This window comes from Bombina bombina, chromosome 6, assembly GCF_027579735.1.
Source record: "Bombina bombina isolate aBomBom1 chromosome 6, aBomBom1.pri, whole genome shotgun sequence".
Classification (NCBI taxonomy): Eukaryota; Metazoa; Chordata; class Amphibia; order Anura; family Bombinatoridae; genus Bombina; species Bombina bombina.
This window is the reverse complement of record NC_069504.1, coordinates 952,040,064-952,061,245: the sequence shown is the minus strand read 5'-3', so window position 1 is coordinate 952,061,245 and position 21,182 is coordinate 952,040,064. Positions and strand designations below refer to the sequence as shown.

The 21,182-nt window shown below is 36.0% G+C and overlaps 1 protein-coding gene across 1 annotated transcript; it reads left to right on the top strand.

The window, feature by feature from the left end:
* The first annotated feature begins 5,222 nt into the window (after positions 1-5,222).
* SRA1 (steroid receptor RNA activator 1) lies at positions 5,223-20,828 on the top strand. The gene is made up of 5 exons (XM_053718593.1): positions 5,223-5,314; positions 9,209-9,337; positions 16,464-16,687; positions 18,479-18,587; positions 19,447-20,828. Exons 1-5 carry the CDS (start codon positions 5,248-5,250, stop codon positions 19,644-19,646), a joined length of 729 nt encoding a protein of 242 aa, XP_053574568.1. The 5' UTR covers positions 5,223-5,247; the 3' UTR covers positions 19,647-20,828.
* The last annotated feature ends 354 nt before the right edge of the window (positions 20,829-21,182 follow it).

The window sequence follows — 21,182 nt, the reverse complement described above, 5'->3', positions numbered from 1 at the left end:
ATGCAGACACACACTTCATAGCATACACTAATACATGCAGATACACACACACTTTTACATACAGATACACACACACACACTACACAGCTTACACTTATACATGCAGATACACACACACACACACACACACACTACATAGTATACACTTACACATGCAGATACACACACACTACATTGCATACACTTACCCATGCAGACACACACTACATATCATACACTTATACAGGCAGATACACACACACACACACACACACTACATAGCATACACTTACACATACAGAAACACACACACTACATAGCATACACTTATACATGCAGATACACACACACTACATAGCTTACACTTATACATGCAGATACACACACTTCATAGCTTACATTTATACATGCAGACACACACTACATAACATACACTTATACATGCAGATACACACACACTTTTACATACAGATACACACACACACACACACACTACACAGCTTACACTTATACATGCAGATACACACACACACTACATAGTATACACTTATACATGCAGATACACACACTTCATAGCTTACATTTATACATGCAGATACACACACACTACATTGCATACACTTACCCATGCAGACACACACTACATAGCATACACTTATAAATGCAGATACACACACACTACATAGCATACACTTACACATACAGAAACACACACACTACATAGCATACACTTATACATGCAGATACACACACACTACATAGCTTACACTTATACATGCAGATACACACACACACACACTACATAGTATACACTTACACATGCAGATACACACACTTCATAGCTTACATTTATACATGCAGACACACACTTCATAGCATACACTTATACATGCAGATACACACACACTTTTACATACAGATACACACACACACTACACAGCTTACACTTATACATGCAGATACACACGCACACACTACATAGTATACACTTACACATGCAGATACACACACACTACATTGCATACACTTACCCATGCAGACACATACTACATATCATACACTTATACAGGCAGATACACACACACACACACACTACATAGCATACACTTACACATACAGAAACACACACACTACATAGCATACACTTATACATGCAGATACACACACACTACATAGCTTACACTTATACATGCAGATACACACACTTCATAGCTTACATTTATACATGCAGACACACACTACATAACATACACTTATACATGCAGATACACACACACTTTTACATACAGATACACACACACACACTACACAGCTTACACTTATACATGCAGATACACACACACACTACATAGTATACACTTATACATGCAGATACACACACTTCATAGCTTACATTTATACATGCAGACACATACACTACATAGCATACACTTATACATGCAGATACACACACACTACATTGCATACTCTTACCCATGCAGACACACACTACATAGTATACACTTATATATGCAGATACACACACACACTTTTACATACAGATACACACACACACACTACACAGCTTACACTTATACATACAGATACACACACACACACACTACATAGTATACACTTATACATGCAGATACACACACTTCATAGCTTACATTTATACATGCAGACACATACACTACATAGCATACACGTATACATGCAGATACACACACACACACATACACAGCTTACACTTATATATGCAGATACACACACATACTCAAAGATACAGATAGACGCACACTACATCATATATGGGTATCTGTAACTTATTGTATGGGGTCCTGGGGTTGGCAAGCACATTAACTGGCAGTCTGAGGCTGCCACTGTTCATTACCCTGGTGTTAGCACTGCTCATCATATAAAACTGAAGGCATGCTAGTATTATCATCAGGGATTAGAAGTCATCACTACCAGGGGTAAGAGGTTACCATTACCTGAGGGTATCAGAGGGTATACAGCCTTCATACTCCTGCTTAACCCACACACCATTAATTTTTCACAAAGAATCTAATAGGTATATAACCCTGGGAGAGAAAAACCAGCTGCTTCTGAGTATTTGCCCAATAGAATTAGAAAAAAAAATTTTTTTTTTAATGCATGGGGCAATGCGGGACAGATGGCTAGCAACCCGGGACAGCGGGACAGACGCCTAAAATCGGGACTGTCCCGAGAAAATCGGGACAGTTGGGGGGTATGACTACCTAGATATCTCTGCAACAAAAAATTTTATGGTAACAACTTTTTTTTAAAGTTGTACGCTCTGCCAGAATCACAATATACATGAAGTCCGCCGGACTTTAGGAACCGTGAGAACCTATCTGGGGGTTAGACTAAGGCTTTTTTTTAAAAAACATTTTTTTTTTCATTTTTTAGATTAGGGATTTTATTGGGTGGTAAAAGAGCTGAATGCCTTTTTAAGGGCAGTAAAAGAGTTGAATGCCCTTTTAGGGGCAATGGGTTTTTTAGTGTTATTTTTTTTTTATTTTGGGGAGTTTGGTGGGTTTTACTGTTGGGGGGGACTTTTAAGGACTATTGGTATTTTAGTATTAGATTAGGGGGTGTTTTTATTTTTGGGGGCTTTTTTATTTTCATAGGGATTAGGTTTAATTTTTTTTATTTTTGATAATTTGGTTTATTATTTTCTGTAATGTTAGACTTTTTTATTTTTTGTAATTTTAGATTAATTTAATCTTAGTTTTTTTTTTTACTATAACGATTTTTTATTTTAATTGTAATTTAGTATTTTTTGTAATTTTAGATTAATTTAATTTAATCTTAATTTTTTTACTATCATTTTTTTTTAATTTTAATTGTAATTTAGTATTTTATGTAATTTGGGTTTAATTTAGGGGGTGTTAGGTTAGTGGGCTTAGTAATTAAATTAGTTATTTGCGTTGTGGGGGGTTGACGGTTGCGATTAATTAGGTTTATTGCAATGTGGGGGTTTGGCGGTTTAGGGGTTAATAGATTTATTAGGTAGTTTGCGATGTTGGGGTTGGCGGATTTAGGGGTTAATACTTGTAATAGGTAAATTGCGATGTGAGTGAATGGCGGATTAGGGGTTAAACTTTATTAGGTAGATTGCGATGTGGGTGAATGGCGGATTATGGGTTAATAGTTTAATTGGGCATATTGCTTTGTGGTGGGTTGTCGGTTTAGGGGTTAATACTTGTATTATTAGTTACGATGTGGGGGGATTGCGGATATAGGGGCTTTTACGAGTCGGGTTTATTTCTGGGAGGCGGGTTACACTTTTACGGGAGATTTAATTTATTTATTTTTTTCTTAGGAGCCGGCAGTTTCTAAAGTGCCGTAAATCACTGGCGACTCCATGAAATGTGTATTTCCGCACATTTCTGGACATCACTAGTTTATCCGACTTACGGCACTTTATGAACTGCGGCGGGGTTAATGTGATTCCCCGATGTAAGAGGTGAAATTACAGGTGGCGTGGGTTTCAGCAGTTGCGCTGAAGCCTGTGCCGCATATGTAATCTTGCCCCTTGAGTAATGGAAGTCCAGGTGCTAACTGAAGAAAGAGCAGTCCTGGGTGTGGACCAAAGGTGAGGCTTTCAGATCCTAATGCAGGGAGAAAGAAATCTCTTGTATGTGGTAACAGTAAACAGATATATTCACACATCTGTACTTACATCTCAGTGTAAGAAATCCGGTGTAGATGTGGTCAGGGTGTAACAGATACTTCTTTTGCAGCCGTGACTTCTCCTGTGTGTGGAACCAGAAATTTACAGCAACCAATCCTCTTTCTTGATTAACAGGTAGCTCCTCCACCTCTAGCAATGATACGGTCAAACTTAAGCCTGTAAAATAATCAACAACAGAGCAGTCTGTTTCTGCAGGATGATACACAGCTGATCCACAAGTGTGCTCCACTAAGGAAGCCCACGGTTGAACTGAGCAACACGTTTCAAAAATCTTTTTCCAAATCCAAAATTTGTATTTGCTCGCTATGTGTTAAATCAAGGGAAATACAATTGCAAAAAAAAAAGATAGAGTATTTTATTATTGCACTATTGCTTGCATATAACTATGTGTTTAACCCCTTTCAGAGGGGTTAAACACGTAGTTAAAGTCAGTTCAGAGCAGCAATGCACTAGTGGGAGGTAGCTGAACACATCTGGTGAGTCAATGGCAATAAACAAATGTGTGTAGTCTCCCAATCACCAGCTAGCTCCCAGTAGTGCATTGCTGCTGCTAAGGATATGTACATATGTTTTTCAATAAACAATGCCAAAAGAACAAAGTAAATTTACTAGAATGTTTTTAAAGTGTCTAAAAATTAATTGCAGGTGTCTTCAAATCTGAATCATGCAAGTTTAATTTTGCGTTTCATACCCTTTTAAGTCAGGTTTATTAATTTCATTTTAGTAACTGAGAACAACCAATGTGCTTATTCTAACTTTTCTTCTCTAAGATCAGTAGCAGAGCAGGAACACTTCACAAAAAATCAAGAAGTATATATCTGTATAAAATATCAATGTGCATTCATTTTAATATACAGTACCTATATTGTATGCTTACCCACATGAATATTTCATTTGTGTAAATTGTATGAGATACATTTTTCAGAATGTTTGTCACAGAAAGCCACCAAAAGGCCTTATGAATTTGTACAATTCTTTAATTATAGTTTTGTTTTACTAACTCTGCTGGAAAGTCCTTCTGTATATATACTTACTTTTGAAGTTGCTCTTGAAATTGTTGTCTCCAATTAGAAAGCATTTTCTATATTCAGGTGTTTATGTATTTATAGATAAATAACAATGCTATACATTTGAAAGAGCACAAGATGGCAGCAGTTTGCCACCAAACTACCTATCTAGGTATCCCCTTAAAGAATACAATAAGAACAAAACGTGTGATAATAGAAGTTTATTGGAAACTATTTTTAAAGAGTTTTTTTTCATTGGCCCTTCTGTCCTCTAAACATATACATTGGATAATAACCACTTTATCATGTAAAAGTAGCATTGTAATATTTCCCAGTTTTTATTTCAAAGAAATGTATAAGACTAGTGTCACTACATACCATAATATTCAGAACAATTAACAATTTAATAACACATGTGTATCCACCTGAACTAACTACAGTATTCGTCTAGATTTTATGTTCGTTTGTCTGGACTTTTTAAATAAAGTTGTGAAAGGATTATCATAATAAAAAAAAAAAAGAGAAGCCACGAAGCAGCTGTGACAGCATGGGATTTCCTGTATGGGCAGAGTCGATCTGGGAACTGGGAAGGGAGGAGGTGACATGGCTGAGCTGTATGTGAAGCCGGGTAAGTCAGACTGGTGGCTATGGTAGGGGGTAAGAATGTGAGCTGAGTTCTGATCACTGGAAAGGAAGGTGAGCTTGCATAATTAGTTTGAGAAAAAGGATGATTTGTATTAAATGTGATGATGATCTCTAGTAATTTAGGTATGTTAGGGATTAGGGACAGCAGCCTGAAAGAACAAGGTAGTTTTTTTTGGGTAACTGCAGTTGCCAGGGAGACCTAATGACATTAACACTAGACAGAGCTGGGAGTTTTATTATTTGTAATACTCAGGTTTTCAGCTATAGTTTCCTGGTTTACAATAGTTACCTAACTTCCCTAGGAATTTGGAGATAGGACAATATCTCAAGTTTATTTTGTTTTAAATAGCTGATTCACTACATTTTTGAGAACCTCTAAATACTTTAATGGAGGGTTCTTCAATCTTTTTTTTCCCTAGACCCAGTGCCATGTTACTACATACCACCACAACCCTATTTTTATGCTTGGGCTGAAATTTATGAAATAAAATACAGGATAGCTGCAATTTATGGCAAAGTGACTAAAATGTGTGTGTACTTTATTCCTGGTTGTAGTCAAACTTGAAAGTGTTGTAAAAGGTAATAACACACACTCTTATACACACAACACACTCATACAACACTACACTCTTATACAATACACACTCTCCCATACAACACTCATACTCTCATACACCACACACACCCTCCTACAACACATACAACACACACTCATACAATGCTCACACTCATACAACATACACACTCTCATACACACAACACACTCATATAACACTACACTCTTATACAATACACACACACCACACACTCTCCCATACAACACTCACACACACTCACTCTTATACAACACACACACTCTCATACACCACACACACCTTCCTACAACACACACTCATACAATACTCACTCATACAACATACACACTCTCATACACACAACACACTCATACAACACTACACTCTTATACAATACACACACCACACACTCTCCCATACAACACACACACTCTCATACACCACACACCCTCCTACAACACATACACACACTCATACAATACTCACACTCACTCATACAACGCACACACACACACCACACACACCCTCCTACAACACATACACACACTCATACAATACTCACACACACAACATACACACTCATACAACACACAAACTCTCATACAGCACACACCCTCCTACAACACATACACACACTCATACAATACTCACACAGACAACACACAAACTCTCATACAACACACAAACTCTCATACAACACACACCAGACACACACACCCTCCTACAACACATACACACACTCGTACAATACTCACACAGACAACACACAAACTCTCATACAGCACACACGCCCACATACCACATACACCCTCATACAACACATGCACCATACACACTCTCCTACAACATATACGCACACACACTCTCCTGCAACACACACAAGTTGCGACCCAGTAAACATGGTGTTGCGACTTAGTAATGGGTCCTGATTCGTGGTTTGAAGAACCTTGCTTCAATTAATCATTTCCATAGGTTAAAAAAAATTCACTAAGATTTCAAACAATTCTCTAGTGACAACAATAAATCCAATTCCTGTGTTCTATAGAGATGAGACAATGGGAATAATCATACTTTAGTGAATATGTTTCTTAGGATAACATAATCATTACAGTGTGGAATCTCCCATATTCATGTTTTTGCTATATTTCTGATTCACTTTTCTAGAGCCCTTATATTTACAGAATCATCTTAGTGGGGGGAACATTAATAAGAGACGATGTTCTTTTGAAAATGTTTATATTTTTTAATTATTAAATATAGGTTTGATGAAAAGTAACGTGAAAACCTGACACTGATCCAAACAGCAGCGCTAGTTGCACACCTGAGTCGTTCAACTAGAACTGCTGATTGGATTAGCGGCAGGTTCTGCTCGGGCCAGCAGTGAACCGCAGGTCCTGAGTGGCACTTCTACTGTGTGTCAACCCAAATTTTGTCTTTCATGGTTCAGATAGGGCATGCAATTTTAAGCAACTTTCTAATTTACTCCTATTATTATTTTTTTCTTCTTTTCTCTTGGTATCTTTATTTGAAAAAGCCGGAATGTAAGCTTAGGAGCCGTCCATTTTTGGTTCAACACCCTGGATAGTTTAATTTTGACTAGACTTTCTCTTTAAGTAATATGTCCTATTAAAGGGACAGTCAACACTAAAATTGTTATTGTTTTAAAATATAGATAACGCCTTTACTACCCATTCCCCAGCGCACAACCAACATTGATATATTAATATACCTGTACTTTATCACATTTAAACATCTAAATTTCTGCCTGTTTCTGAACCACTACACGACAGCCTCTTATCACATGCTTTTTATTAGCTTTTCACAACAGGAGACTTCTTAGTTCATGTGGGCCATATAGATAACATTGTGCTAATGCCCGTGGAGTTATTTAAGAGTCAGCACAACACGGCACTAAGTGGCTAAAGTCAATAGATAATAAATAAATAAAAAAACATGTGATCAGGGGGCTGCCAGAAGATGCTTAGATACAAGGTAATCACAGAGGTAAAAAGTATATTAATATAACAATGTTGGTTATGCAAAACTGGGGAATGGGTAATAAAGGAAATATAATCTATCTTTTAAAACAATAACAATTCTGGTGTAGACTGTCCCTTTAATATGACAGTGACAATGTTTAGTCCCCCAGGTTCTAACAAAGCAAATGTGAACTGTTTATTTGTTGATAGAAGTACCAATACAGTAACATTTACTTTTGGGCCTAAAATATATATGTACAGTATGTATCCATGTGAATTGCCAATTGTCCTAAACAATTAGTTCCTTTCTTCACACAAGCTCCTATAAATCCTTCTTGGGCCCAAAATATCCCCCCCTCCTTTCATTCTTGTCAACCCTTGCAATTATTGTGACCTCTAATTTTGTGTAATGGCAGAAAAGCTCAGAATTCCGTGTCTTAAAGTGAATGTTAATTTGAATGAATAAGTGCCCAGTTTTTAAAAATACTATTAAAAAAGGGGCACTTTCATTTATTAAAATTAACATTGAAGCTTTTTTTTTTTTTTTAAATACTCTTTTCTTTAGAAAACCAGACCGGAGATCCTCCGCACGCAGCTCCTCTGTACTTAGCACCGCAATGACGAAACCGGCTTCTTCCAATCGTTGCAAGCACCCCAAGGCGTTCAACTCGTGAGGCCGAGCAACGATTGGAGGAAGTTAGTTTTGTCATTGATACGCTAAGTACAGCAGTAGAAGTGGGCAGAGGATCGCCGGTCTGTTTTTCCTAAAGAAAAAGATAATTAAAAAAAAAAAAAAACGCTTCAATGTAAATTTTAATGACTGAAAGTGCCCCTGTTTTTAATAGTATTTTTAAAATCCGTGCATGTATTCATTCAAATTTAGATTCACTTTAAAACTGCAGGTGTAAATGGACAAAAAATATATATTATATTAACAAATTAATTTAAAACTGAAGAGCCAGCATAACTTTTTTTTTTTTTTTTTTTTTTTTTTTTTTTTATTATTATTATTTTTTTTTTGAAGCAAGCAAATATTTTTGTAAATAGGTCTATAGAATAATCTAAAACATAACATAGTAGGAATCATTATCAGATATTGCCAGTAACTGTTAATTGATGCAGTGTTGTATGCTTCATGTGGTGAAATAACTCACTGATGACTGTGGCCATACTGTGTAACTTACCGAGGATCTGAAATATCTTAATAAAAAGAAGAAATTGAACAAGCATTTTGGTAAATGAGGACCATGCTCCAGGTACTAAATGGAGTTACGCACATTCATTGTGAGATTTACTTTTGTGTTTGTTGTTATTATTTAATAGGTAACCGGGAGAAGGGCTGGAATGATCCTCCACAGTTTTCATATGGGCTTCAAAACCAGCCAGGGAGTGGCAAACGCACAGCGCTAAATAAAAGGGTGCCTGTACCTTTACAGGGCTCCCCTCCAGCAGGTAGGCGAAGCATAAGGAATAGATGAGCAGAGGGCAGAGTTTCCTCTAGTGACTCAGATTTTAGATGTTGCAATTAGTTTTCAGATGTATGTCCAAAGTGATGTGATGACGTAGTGTCGTTATTATTGTCATTGTAATTAAGATAACTGCTTTATATTAGATTACAGACTTTTGTTTATTCCCTTAAAGGGACATGAAACCCAATTTTTTTCTTTTAAACAATTTTCTAATTTACTTCTATTATCTAATTTGCTTCATTCTCTTGATATCCTTTGCTGAAAAGCATATCTAGATAGGCTCAGTAGCTGCTGATTGGTGGCTGCACATAGATACCTTGTGTGATTGGCTCAACTATGTGCATTGATATTTCTTCAACGACAGATATCTAAAGTATAAAGCAAATTAGATAATAGAAGTAAATTAGAATGTTGTTTAAAATTGTATCCTCTACCTAAATCATGAAATAATTTTTTGGGGGTTTAATGTCCCTTTAAGGACAAATAATTTCCCCAGTTTCTACGCTTAAATGACAGGCAATTTTAGTATGTTTGCTCTGTATTGGTTTCACCATAATTATCTTCTCTCTTGTTAAGTGCACCATACATATTATAAAAAAAAAACCAGGGCTTTCTTGTGATACCCTTTTGGGTAAATAAAATAAAAAGTACGAATTCAATTAAAAAAATTACAAAAATTGTGTAGCTAAAGAAAAATACCTCCAAATACATTTGATTATTTTGTCCTGATATTAGGAATATCTCACATGTCTAGGTTTCTATTTTATCTGTAACAAATATAGGCCAAATACTACAAAGATTGTATTATTGGTTTAACGCTAACATTTGTGTTTGGACTGTGAACTTAAAGGGACATGAAACCACAACATTTTTTTTTCATGATTCAGTTAGAGCATTCAATTTACTTCTATAATTACATTTGTTTCCTTTTCTTGGTATCCTTTGTTAAACGGACATGAAACCCCCAAAAAATTATTTTATCATTCAGATAGAGCATGTCATTTTAAACAGCTTTCTAATTTATTTATTTGATCTAATTTGCTTTCTTTTGGTATCCTTTGTTGAAAAGCATACCTAGGTAGGCTCAGGAGCTGGGAGCTAAGTGCTGATTGGCAGATGCACATATATACCTCTTTTGATTGGCTTACCGTTGTGTTTAGCTAGCTCCCAGTAGTGCATTGCTGCTTCAAGAAAGGACACCAAGAGAATTAAGAAAATTTGATGTCAATTGGAAAGTTGTTTACAAATGCATGCTCCTGTCTGAATCGTGAAAACATTTTTGGGGTTTTATTTCCCTTCAAAGGAGCAGCTATTGGGAGCTAGCTAAAAGCCAAGAAGATGAGGCAAATATGTGCAGCCACCAATCAGCAGCTTCTGTGCCTACCTTAGTATAACTTTCAACCAAGGATATAAAGAGAAAACAAATTAGATAAAATAAATAAATTGGAAAGTTATTTAACCCCTTAAGGACCAAGGACGTAAAGGGTACGTCCTACAAAAACTGTCAGTTAGTGACCGAGGATGTACCCTGTACGTCCTTAGGGATTTCAAGCGGCGGAAGCGATCCTGATCGCTTCCAAACGCTTTCTAAGGTGTTACAGTGATGCCTCAATACCGAGGCAACTTCAATACCTTTTTTTTTTTTTTTTTTTTTTTTTTTTTTTTTGCCAGTACTTAAGATGGCGGTGACAATTGTGAGGTGGGGAAGGGAAGAGACCTGTTTGAGGGTGGTCAGGGAGGGTTCAGGGGGTGGGATGTGTCAGGTGGGAGGCCGATTTCTACACTAAAGCTAAAACTAACCCTACAAGCTACCTAAATTAACCCCTTCACTGCTGGGCATAATACAAGTGTGGTGCGCAGCAGGATTTAGCGGTTTGTAAGTAATTTCAGTGAGTAACGTAAAATTGTGAAAAATGTAATGTTTTTTTTTTTTTTTTTATTTGATCGCATTTGGCGGTGAAATGGTGGCATGAAATATACCAAAATGGGCCTAGATCAACACTTTGGGTTGTCTACTACACTAAAGCTAAAATTAACCCTACAGGCTCCCTAATTAACCCCTTCACTGCTGGGCATAATACACATGTGGTGCGCAGCAGCATTTACTGGCCTTCTAATTACCAAAAAGCAACGCCAAAGCCATATAAGTCTGCTACTTCTGAACAAAGGGTATCTCAGAAAAGCATTTACAACTATCTGTGCCATAATTACACAAGCTGTTTGTAAATAATTTCAGTGAGAAACCTAAAGTTTGTGAAAAAGTGAACAATTTTTTTTTATTTGATCACATTTGGCGGTGAAATGGTGGCATGAAATATACCAAAATGGGCCTAGATCAATACTTTGGGTTGTCTACTAAAAAAAAATATATACATGTCAAGGGATATTCAGGGATTCCTGACAGATATCAGTGTTACAACGTAACTATCGCTAATTTTGGAAATAGCAAAGTGCTACTTGTATTTATTGCCCTATAACTTGCAAAAAAAAAAGAAAGAACATGTTAATATTGGGTATTTCTAAACTCAGGACAAAATTTAGAAACTATTTATTTTGGATGTTTTTTGGTGGTTGTAGATGTGTAACAGATTTTGGGGTTAAAGTTAGAAAAAGTGTGTTTTTATTTTTTTCATCATTTTTTTATAAAACATTTTATAGTAAATTATAAGGTATGATGAAACTAATGGTATCTTTAGAAAGTCCATTTAATGGTGAGAAAAACGGTATAATATGTGTGGGTGCAGTAAATTTAGTAAGAGGAAAATTACAGCTAAACACAAACACCGCAAAAATGTAAAAATAACCCTGGTCCCAAACGGTCAGAAAATGGAAAAATGCTGTGGTCCTTAAGGCGTTAAAATTGCATGGTCTATTTGAATCATGAAAGAAAAAATTTGGGTTTCATGTCCCTTTAATAGTGGTCACCTAATCCAAATCCATTACACACAAGTATATAATTGGAGAAACTAGATACCCCAGGGTATTTACTTAGAGGCATTCTGACATTTTTAATTTAACCCTTTTAATACCAAGGGCTCAAAATAAAAAGTAGGGATTAAAAAAAAAAAAAACACTTAAAATATATTTATAAAATACATTTCACAATCTACTTGACATATACGTGCAGATAGGGAGACAAGGGGAGGGGTAAGACAAGCCAAAGTTAAAGGGACAGTCTAGTCAAAATTAAACTTTCATGATTCCAAAAGGGCATGCAATTTAAAACAATTTTCCAATTTACTTTTATCATCAAATTTGCTTTGCTCTCTTGGTATTTTTTGTGGAAAGCTAAACCTAGGTAGGCTCATATGCTAATTTCTAAGCAGGTGAACTGCCTCTTATAGATAACATTGTGCTCACTCTTGTGGAGTTATTTAAAAGTCAGCACTGATTGGCTTCATTGCACATTTTTCAGATAAAGGGACAGTCTGCCGAAGCTTAGATAAAATTTAAAGGGACAGTAAACCTTAAAAATAATGTTATATAATTCTGCACATAGTGCAGAATTTATATAACATTATTTAAGTGCTATAGTTATAAATGCCTTTTTTACCTTTTAATATGTTAAAAATATGGCGCTTTTACAGACCCCCTCTCTGCTGAGCGGGTCTGTTATATTTAGTCAGCGCATCGGGCCAGCTGTATAGTCACAGCCTGGCCCGACCGCGCCATAGCACTAAGTGCAGCTCGCTCCTTTGACAGGAGCGAGCTGCACTTAGTCTTATGGCGCGGTCGGGCCGGGCTGTGACTATACAGCTGGCCCGATGCGCTGACTAAATATAACAGACCCGCTCAGCAGAGAGCGGGTCTGTAAAAGCGCCATATTTTTAACATATTAAAAGGTAAAAAAGGCATTTATAACTATAGCACTTAAATAATGTCATATAATTCTGCACTATGTGCAGAATTATATAACATTATTTTTAAGGTTTACTGTCCCTTTTTAATTACAGAGGTAGAACTTATATAAATATAACAGTGGATATGCAAAACTGAGGAATGGATAATAAAGGGATTATCTATCTTTTTAAACAATAGGAATTCTGGAGTAGACTGTCCCTGTCATTTCTGACGTGTGATTACTTAATTATTTGACCATGGGGGCACTTTATTGGGCTTAGCTACACTGCCTCACCCCTGAGGCATTAAGTGATAGCCCACTGAGCTTGATACCAGGGTGTATCTCATGTAATGGCGGTACCTAACTGGCAGACATGCACTCACAGGGACACCCCGGGGTGATCTCCATAGCGCTATTTTTGCTCTGCTTCACAGCTGATGCATGAAGAAATAGTGCAGTGTCTCTGCTTTCTGCGAAACCTGAGGTACCCCAGCCCATGCCTAATGAAGGATGACGGACCCTGTAGATTGTTCGGCGTTAAAGGGACATAAAAGTAATGAATTAACTTACATGCATCTTCCAGTTACTTTGCAGAAAACCCAAATATGGGAAAATGACACCATATGCAATGTGAAAAAAAATAATTATCCATTTTTGTGTGATATTTCTGTAACACTCACTGTAAGCAACATCATGATAATCATTATCTCCTAAATAATTCACATCAGTTCACTTTCCCAAAACATCTACACATAGAATTCATTCAGTAAAACTTACTATTTGAATACCAGAAGATACAATATATTATCTTTGTTGCTTTGCACCATATTGTTATTTAGACAAATCAGTAGTTAGCTGCTTTCACAGGTGATCACCATTCTGGAAGCGCCGTTGGCTTTAGGACAGCCAAACGGCTAGGACGTTCCACGCCGTCCTAACAGTGCTAAAGCCCTGCGCAGTTAGGCTGCCATGGAACGTCCTAACGGCGTTAAAAGGTTAATAGATAAGTCTCACATAAAAGAATGAGAACAAATATAGAAAAGCAACCCCTAATTGTTCACAACTGCATTTTTGTGTGACACCCACAGGTGGATTCTGTGACGCCTCAGGAAATGTCAGTCAATATCCATGAGTTTGACATGACTGAGGAAAACTAATAAAAATTATGTAGTTGATTGTCCATTTTTGTTACTTCAGTAGCTTTGTTTTTAAGCCAATCACGTCTCCAGTTTGTTAGGCCCCATAATCGTACCATATAACATGTCATTTGTAATGCTCATTAAAGGGTATTTAAACTTTGTAGACGTGGTATAAAATTGAAATATTATAGAAAGCTCTTTGCAGTTGTGAAATGCGTGTAAGTCTTTTTACTCGTTTACAGAAAAAGGGCAGTACCTTGTTAGCAAGTGTATTCAAAGAAAGTAAAAATCCTTTTGTAAGAAAATAACAAAAGTGATGTACAGGTGATATCTTTTAATAGCTAACTAATAGTGGGTACAGCCGCAATCTTTCAGGACACTGAGGTCTCTTCGTCAGGCATTCTGATGTACAAATCAAGCTCACTATGTGTAAAGATGTTTGTGATTCCTGGACATGATTACTTGGATATGCATAACAAAGTGCAGGAAGATGTTGTATCTTTAAAGGGACAGTCTACACCTTAGTCATCTTAAAGTCTTACCTTAGATTAAGCTGCAAATGGAATTCTGCATCCCTTTCTATATCATGCAGCAATAAAAGTTATTTGCCTCTTTGAAATTGCTGCTAAGCTCTGCCCACTGATGACATCATAATCTGGGCTGCATATGGCATCCAATTACGAAAGGCTCACTAGTTGAATTCAACAGACTGTCAATGCTATTCAACAGAGTGCCTAGATGCAGCCCAGATTGCGCTATTATCAGTGGGTGGAGCCTAGCAGTCATTTTAAAGATCCCAGAAACAATATTCATTTTAAAATAACTTTTTTTTACCATTCCTGCTGCATGATATAGAAAGGGATGCAGCTTAATCTAAGGTAAGAATTTAAAATGACTAAAATGTAGGCTGCCCCTTAAAGTGTCAAGAGGCTGTCTGTCTCCACTAGGTAGGGGGTATCATACCAGTGACCTGTAGGATTAAATAGTTCTGAGTAAATGTTTAAATATCAAGTAGATTTGCCATGTTCTTAGGAAATATGAGTTTAGAAAGCCATGGGTCAGGTTCCACCCTGAACTGAAATAATCAAACAGGGTTATAAATTTGTATTCCCAAATCCTCCTTTCCCTTTGGGATCTGAAGTCACCTTTTCAGTACTCTTACTTTCAAATCCTGGAAGTTGTGATTTGGTCTGTTGAAATGTTTGCCTACCGGTGTATCTGTTATTTTGTTGGTGATTGTGAACCGGTGGAGATCAATTCTCTTCCTGAGGTGTTGTCTTGTTTCTCCAATTGGAGTGACCCCCTTTTTTGTATTAGTTACATGTAATGAGTTGCACTACATTTGATGAAAAACAAGTAAAACAGCCCTGGATTTTGTATTCCTGTTCTTTGGGTAGTGCCTCTGTTGTTAAGATGTGAGGGCAGGTTTTGCATCGCTTTACATAATGAGTGCATATTCTCCATCACAAATCTCTCCCTAGAATATTTACCAGCTGAATGCTCATCTCCACTACTAGATTTTGTATAAAGGGGACAATAAATCTTAGAAATGTATACAAATAAAGTGTGCTTGATATAACTTGCTTTACACTATAGTTGTTCTTTTTATGCATAATGTATTTAAGCATCTAAACACCTGTGAAACAGACTGTCATTTTATACGAGACCTCCCATGTTTTCTTATTATTGATTCCTTATTGTTTCCTTTTGTGTGGCTATCTTTGACCTTGGGAAACATCAGATATCAAATATATTACTTAATACAATATAACTCATGTATAACAAATAAAAAAGCTAGGCTACACTGCTAGATGTCCTACAGCGACATCAGTATTTGTTTCCCAAAATGATCTGTACAATACGTTGTATCCAAGTAGTTAAATTGTGTGCTTTGTATTCTGGAAACACAGCAGGATTCTCAGATATTATTATTATTATTATTATTATTATTATTATTATTATTAGGAAATACAATAGACCAAGTCCGTATATGCTGAGCTCCCCCCAAAATATTAATCTCCAGTGATATCACATTAAAATCCTTATTGTTATGATTATTAACTTGTATACTTGTTGTTGTTGGTAGTTCACTTGTGCATGATAGTGATATTAACACAATGTGTCTATAGTTCCTATTTCACAGTCCCTTCCATCATCCACTCCTCCAAAGATGCCACCGGCCAGCCTGGCAAGTAGTGTTGGAGCTCCACCCACTGGACAAGTTGTCTCACCTCTGAGAGCAGAAGGAGTAAAGCAGTTTTCTAACCAGTCTGAATCGGAGTGTGACATTAATGTAAAGGATATTTTAGCACCACTAAGTGAAACCCTAGACGCCTGTAAGGATCTAATCACGGTAATTACTCATTGTCCATAACAGACCTGTAGGAGTAGGTTTGTCTTCTTTTTCCTTCTGTTTTCATAATGCTCTATTTATTTGCTATTCCTTCACCTAATTTGGTCATCTACCTAGTCTGTGCTTCTGTTTTATGCTGTGTACAGCAGAGTAAATTGTAAACTGCATGAACATTGTGAAGCAGTGATTATTCTTCATGTATAAAATGTCAACCTTATTCTACTATTGTTTCTTTCTTCTGGTGATTTAACCCCTTTGCTACTGGGAATTGGAGATAAAAAACTTGCCCAAAGTACAAGAATCACTCAATTTAAACAGAAATGGAACCTTTGTGTTTGATTTACCTATGAAAACTATATATATTTTAAAGTAGACAACATAAGGTATTAATCTAGGCCCGTTATGGGATATATTAGATGACACTCTTTGGTTGCCAAATAGGATCATATAAAAAAAAAAATATTTTTCGCAAATTTTTGGTTTCTCACTGAAATTATTTACACACAACAAATGGTTGTAAAAGCTTCTCTGGGGTTCCCTTTGTTCAGAAATAGCAGGCATGCATGGCTTTGCCATTAGTTTTTGGCAATTAGAAGGTCACTAATTGTAGCTGCACACCAGTGAAGGGGTTAATCAGCTAGCTTGTTAGGTTAAAGGGTCAGTCTAGTAAAAAATTAATTTTCATGATTCAGATAGGGCATGTCATTTTAAACAACTTTCCAAAGTACTTTTATCATCAGTTTTGCTTTGTTCTCTTGGTATTCTTAGTTGAAAGCTAAACCTAGGAGGCTCATATACTAATTTTTTAGCCTTTGAAGAACTCCTTTTGACATTTTTGCACAACTAGAGGGCTTTAGTTCATGTGTGCTATATATATATATATATATATATATATATATACATTGTGCTTATGCATGTGGAATTACCTAGGAGTCAGCACTGATTGGCTAAAATACAAGTCTGCCAAAAGAACTTAGATAAGGGTGCAGTCTGCAGAGGCTTAGATACACGGTAACCACAGAGGTAAAAAGTATATTAATATAACTGTTGATTATGCAAAAGTGGGGAATGGGTAATAAAGGGACTATCTATCTTTTTAAACCATAATAATTCTGGTGTAGACTGTCCCTTTAATATTTGCTAGTGTAGGGATTACCCTTACATCCAGCACCCCCTGATCCCTCCTAGCTACTCTGCCATTAACAAATTAGTGTTTTTTTTTCCCCATTTATTTATTGTACTTTTTTTCCATAGTGTAGGTTTCCCCTCACCCTCCCTACCTCATGCAATCTTCTTTTTTTATATTGCCAGTAACAAATTTAGTGTATTTTTATTTATTTATTGTACTTTTTCTGTAGTGTAGGTTCTCCCTCATCCTCCCTACCTTCCCTGTTTAGCCCATCTTCTTTTTCTTCTTCTTTATACCAAAAAGTCAGTTTGTTGTTTCATGACCAATTGGCCTTACAGCAAATAGAAACATATATGGACATATTTCTGCATCAGCAAAACGTTAATACTTTATTATATGTAGTGTTTTGTCCTTAGATTTGAAGCCATAATTCCGTATGGCACCACAGAGAGTGCAAGTTGCTAAAAAGAGGAATGTGTAATAGAGCAAATTTGCTACTTATATGGTCATGAAACAACAAACTGACTTTTTTTTATAAGTTTTACTTAGTGGGTTTTATAGAATAACAGAGGCTGGAGAGGACTGTTAAAAAATGTCTTTATATTGATAGAAAATAGAGTGTTTTTTGACTATATTTTTTTGTTTTTTTAAATAATTTCCAGAAACAAGTTTTTAATGACATAAGTCGGAGGCTGAAAGTGCTTGAAGAAATGTGGAACAGTGAAAAATTATCTTCTCCTGTACGCAAGAGAATGAGTATCCTAGTAAAAGGTAAAAAGAGCGCTAACTTCATTTTCTACGTATGCGCTCTTAAAAGTTAAACTTTTTTTTTTTTTTTTTTTTTTACAGAATCTGCATGAAACCAGTAAATAAACCCATGTAAAATCCAAAATAGTAGTAATGAAATTAGAAATTTATCACAAGTAATAATTATTTACAACAAAATTCAGCAGTTTTATGATTAATCAAGCTCATACTGGAAAAACAGTAGATGCTCATTTATGTTAAAATTTTAGATTTTTTAAATATATCTTTACGACCCTTGCCTTTTTTGTATGCAGTTACTCGCTAAATCTCTAAAGAAAGTGTGTGTGTGTGTGTATAATCAACAAAGAAATTAGCAGTTAGTGTGCACTGAATTATTTGTATAGAAAAAAAATATTCAAAAGTGCCGGTTGTAAGTAGACACTTCAATTTAACATGTTCATTTTAAAATAATAACAAAATAGCCTCAGCAATTTTAGTGAATGTAGACCAGTTTCCCTCTAAGAAAAGTAATAGCAAAAATTATAACCCGTACTGTATTTGTGAAAGTCTTTTTCTCTTCTCAAATCTGCTGCATCCTAAAGAGAAAAACATGTGAGGGTGTTCTTAAAGGGAAATTAAGCACTAAATAGGTATGCACCTCCCTCTAATTATGGGTGTCTATAGGAGAGTTGCTGCACACGTGCAAACAGGCCAGCACTGGAATGCACATGGTAGCACCTACGACTAGAGGGAAGTAAGTGGAGCATAACTTATGCTTATAAAGTGTTTAATGTCCCTTTTAAAGGAAGTATTTGCTTTTGTTTGTAAGTTATAGTATTTTTTTTATATTTATTTATATGTTGTTGTTTTTTTTTGCCTTAAGAGCTAAAATGTCAGAACTGGGATTCTGCTGACGAGATTCATAGGTCTCTTATGGTGGATCATGTCACTGAAGTTAGCCAGTGGATGGTTGGAGTAAAACGTTTAATTGCTGAAGCAAGAAACCTTCCTGAAGATCATTTAGTGACTAAAGACGAGACACCAGAAGCCTCTTGCGAACATGAAGTTAAGCAGGACAAATAAGTAGCACATTTGCTCTATTACACATTCCTCTTTTTAGCAACTTGCAATTTCTGTGGTGCCATACAAAACACTACATATAATAAAGTATTAACCCTTTGCTGCTGCAGGAACATGGCCATTACTTTTCTATTTGTTGTAAGACCCGTTGGTCATGAAACAACAAACTGACTTTTTTCTATTTAAAAAGACAAAAAAAAATTCTTGGTGGGAATTTTTCCTTAAAGTGTTTAAAATGCATTTAAAGTGATTGTCAATCCTAGCGTTTTGTGAAACGCTAGGATTTACAACTGGAGCCAATAAAGGGGACTTTCAGTCATAAAGTAAACAAATACTTCAGGCTGAAATCTCCTTTTTGTATCAAGCGTTAGCCACACTGAGCTGCTCAGGCAGCCCACGGCAGAACTCAGTTTTACTGAAAGGTCACGTTTTCACCTCTTAGCCAATAGCTGTGCAGGAAATACGGCTTGGCGCCATGCGCGCTGGATTTCCGACATGGCTATTTGCTAAGAGGTGGAAATGTCACCTCTCAGACAAATAGCTTTCTGCCGTGGGCTGCCTGAGCAGCTCAGTGTGGCAAATGCTTGAAACAAATAAAGGAGCTTTCAGCATGAAGTATTTTATACTTCATGAATGAAAGTCCCTTTTATTTGTACCAATGGTTTCACAAACGCTAGGATTGACAATCACTTTAACATCAGTTTAATATTCTTTGTGATGAATTTGTAGTTTTAACATTTCTTCTTAATGTAGCAATCATTCTAATTAGTATTTTGTTTTTATTTTGACTAGTAGTATTCTAACAAGGCTGTAAATGTGCTTTACAAGGCTGAAAGCAAATGAACAAAAAATAATTAAACTTCCCTTAATATTACATTAGCTGTGTTTTTCTGACGGTGGCTTCTACAATCAGTCTGGTTATACTGGGTGCTTTTTATTTTCATATCTTCTGTATAAATCAGCACAATTTTTTTTGGGGGGAGGAAACGATCACCCTGATTAGTTATATTTACTGAGTTTGCGTGTTTGTTCTGCCATTTGACTGTCAGGTAATTACCTTGGGCAGCATTTTGATCCTGTGATGAAATACATGATATACATTATTCATAATGCCAAGAGTACAATTGGAGAGATGTTGATACCATATGTGAATTAATAAAATATTTATTTGTTTTTTCACTTGAATGTGTGTTTTTAGTACTCTTTAAGGGTAAAGGCTGGTTGTTGATTTTAAAACTTTTCATGGAAAAATATTTTGATATCCTGTTTTAGTTATGCCAAACCATTTACATTTTATTGGGAGTGTAAAAATGCTGTATAAACACTATTACAGTATCAGTTCTTATACGGACGCATCCCACATCTCGGCAGGAAATATATATATATAGTTCCAAGGTAATTCTTCACTCTAATAACCAACTCACTTATGCAGCTGCCATGGTGCAAAGTCAAAAATAATGCAGTTTTCCAGGAAGAGACTGCACTTACTGGGCTTGTATAAAAAAATACCTTTTATTTAACATAGGTTAAAATAGGGAA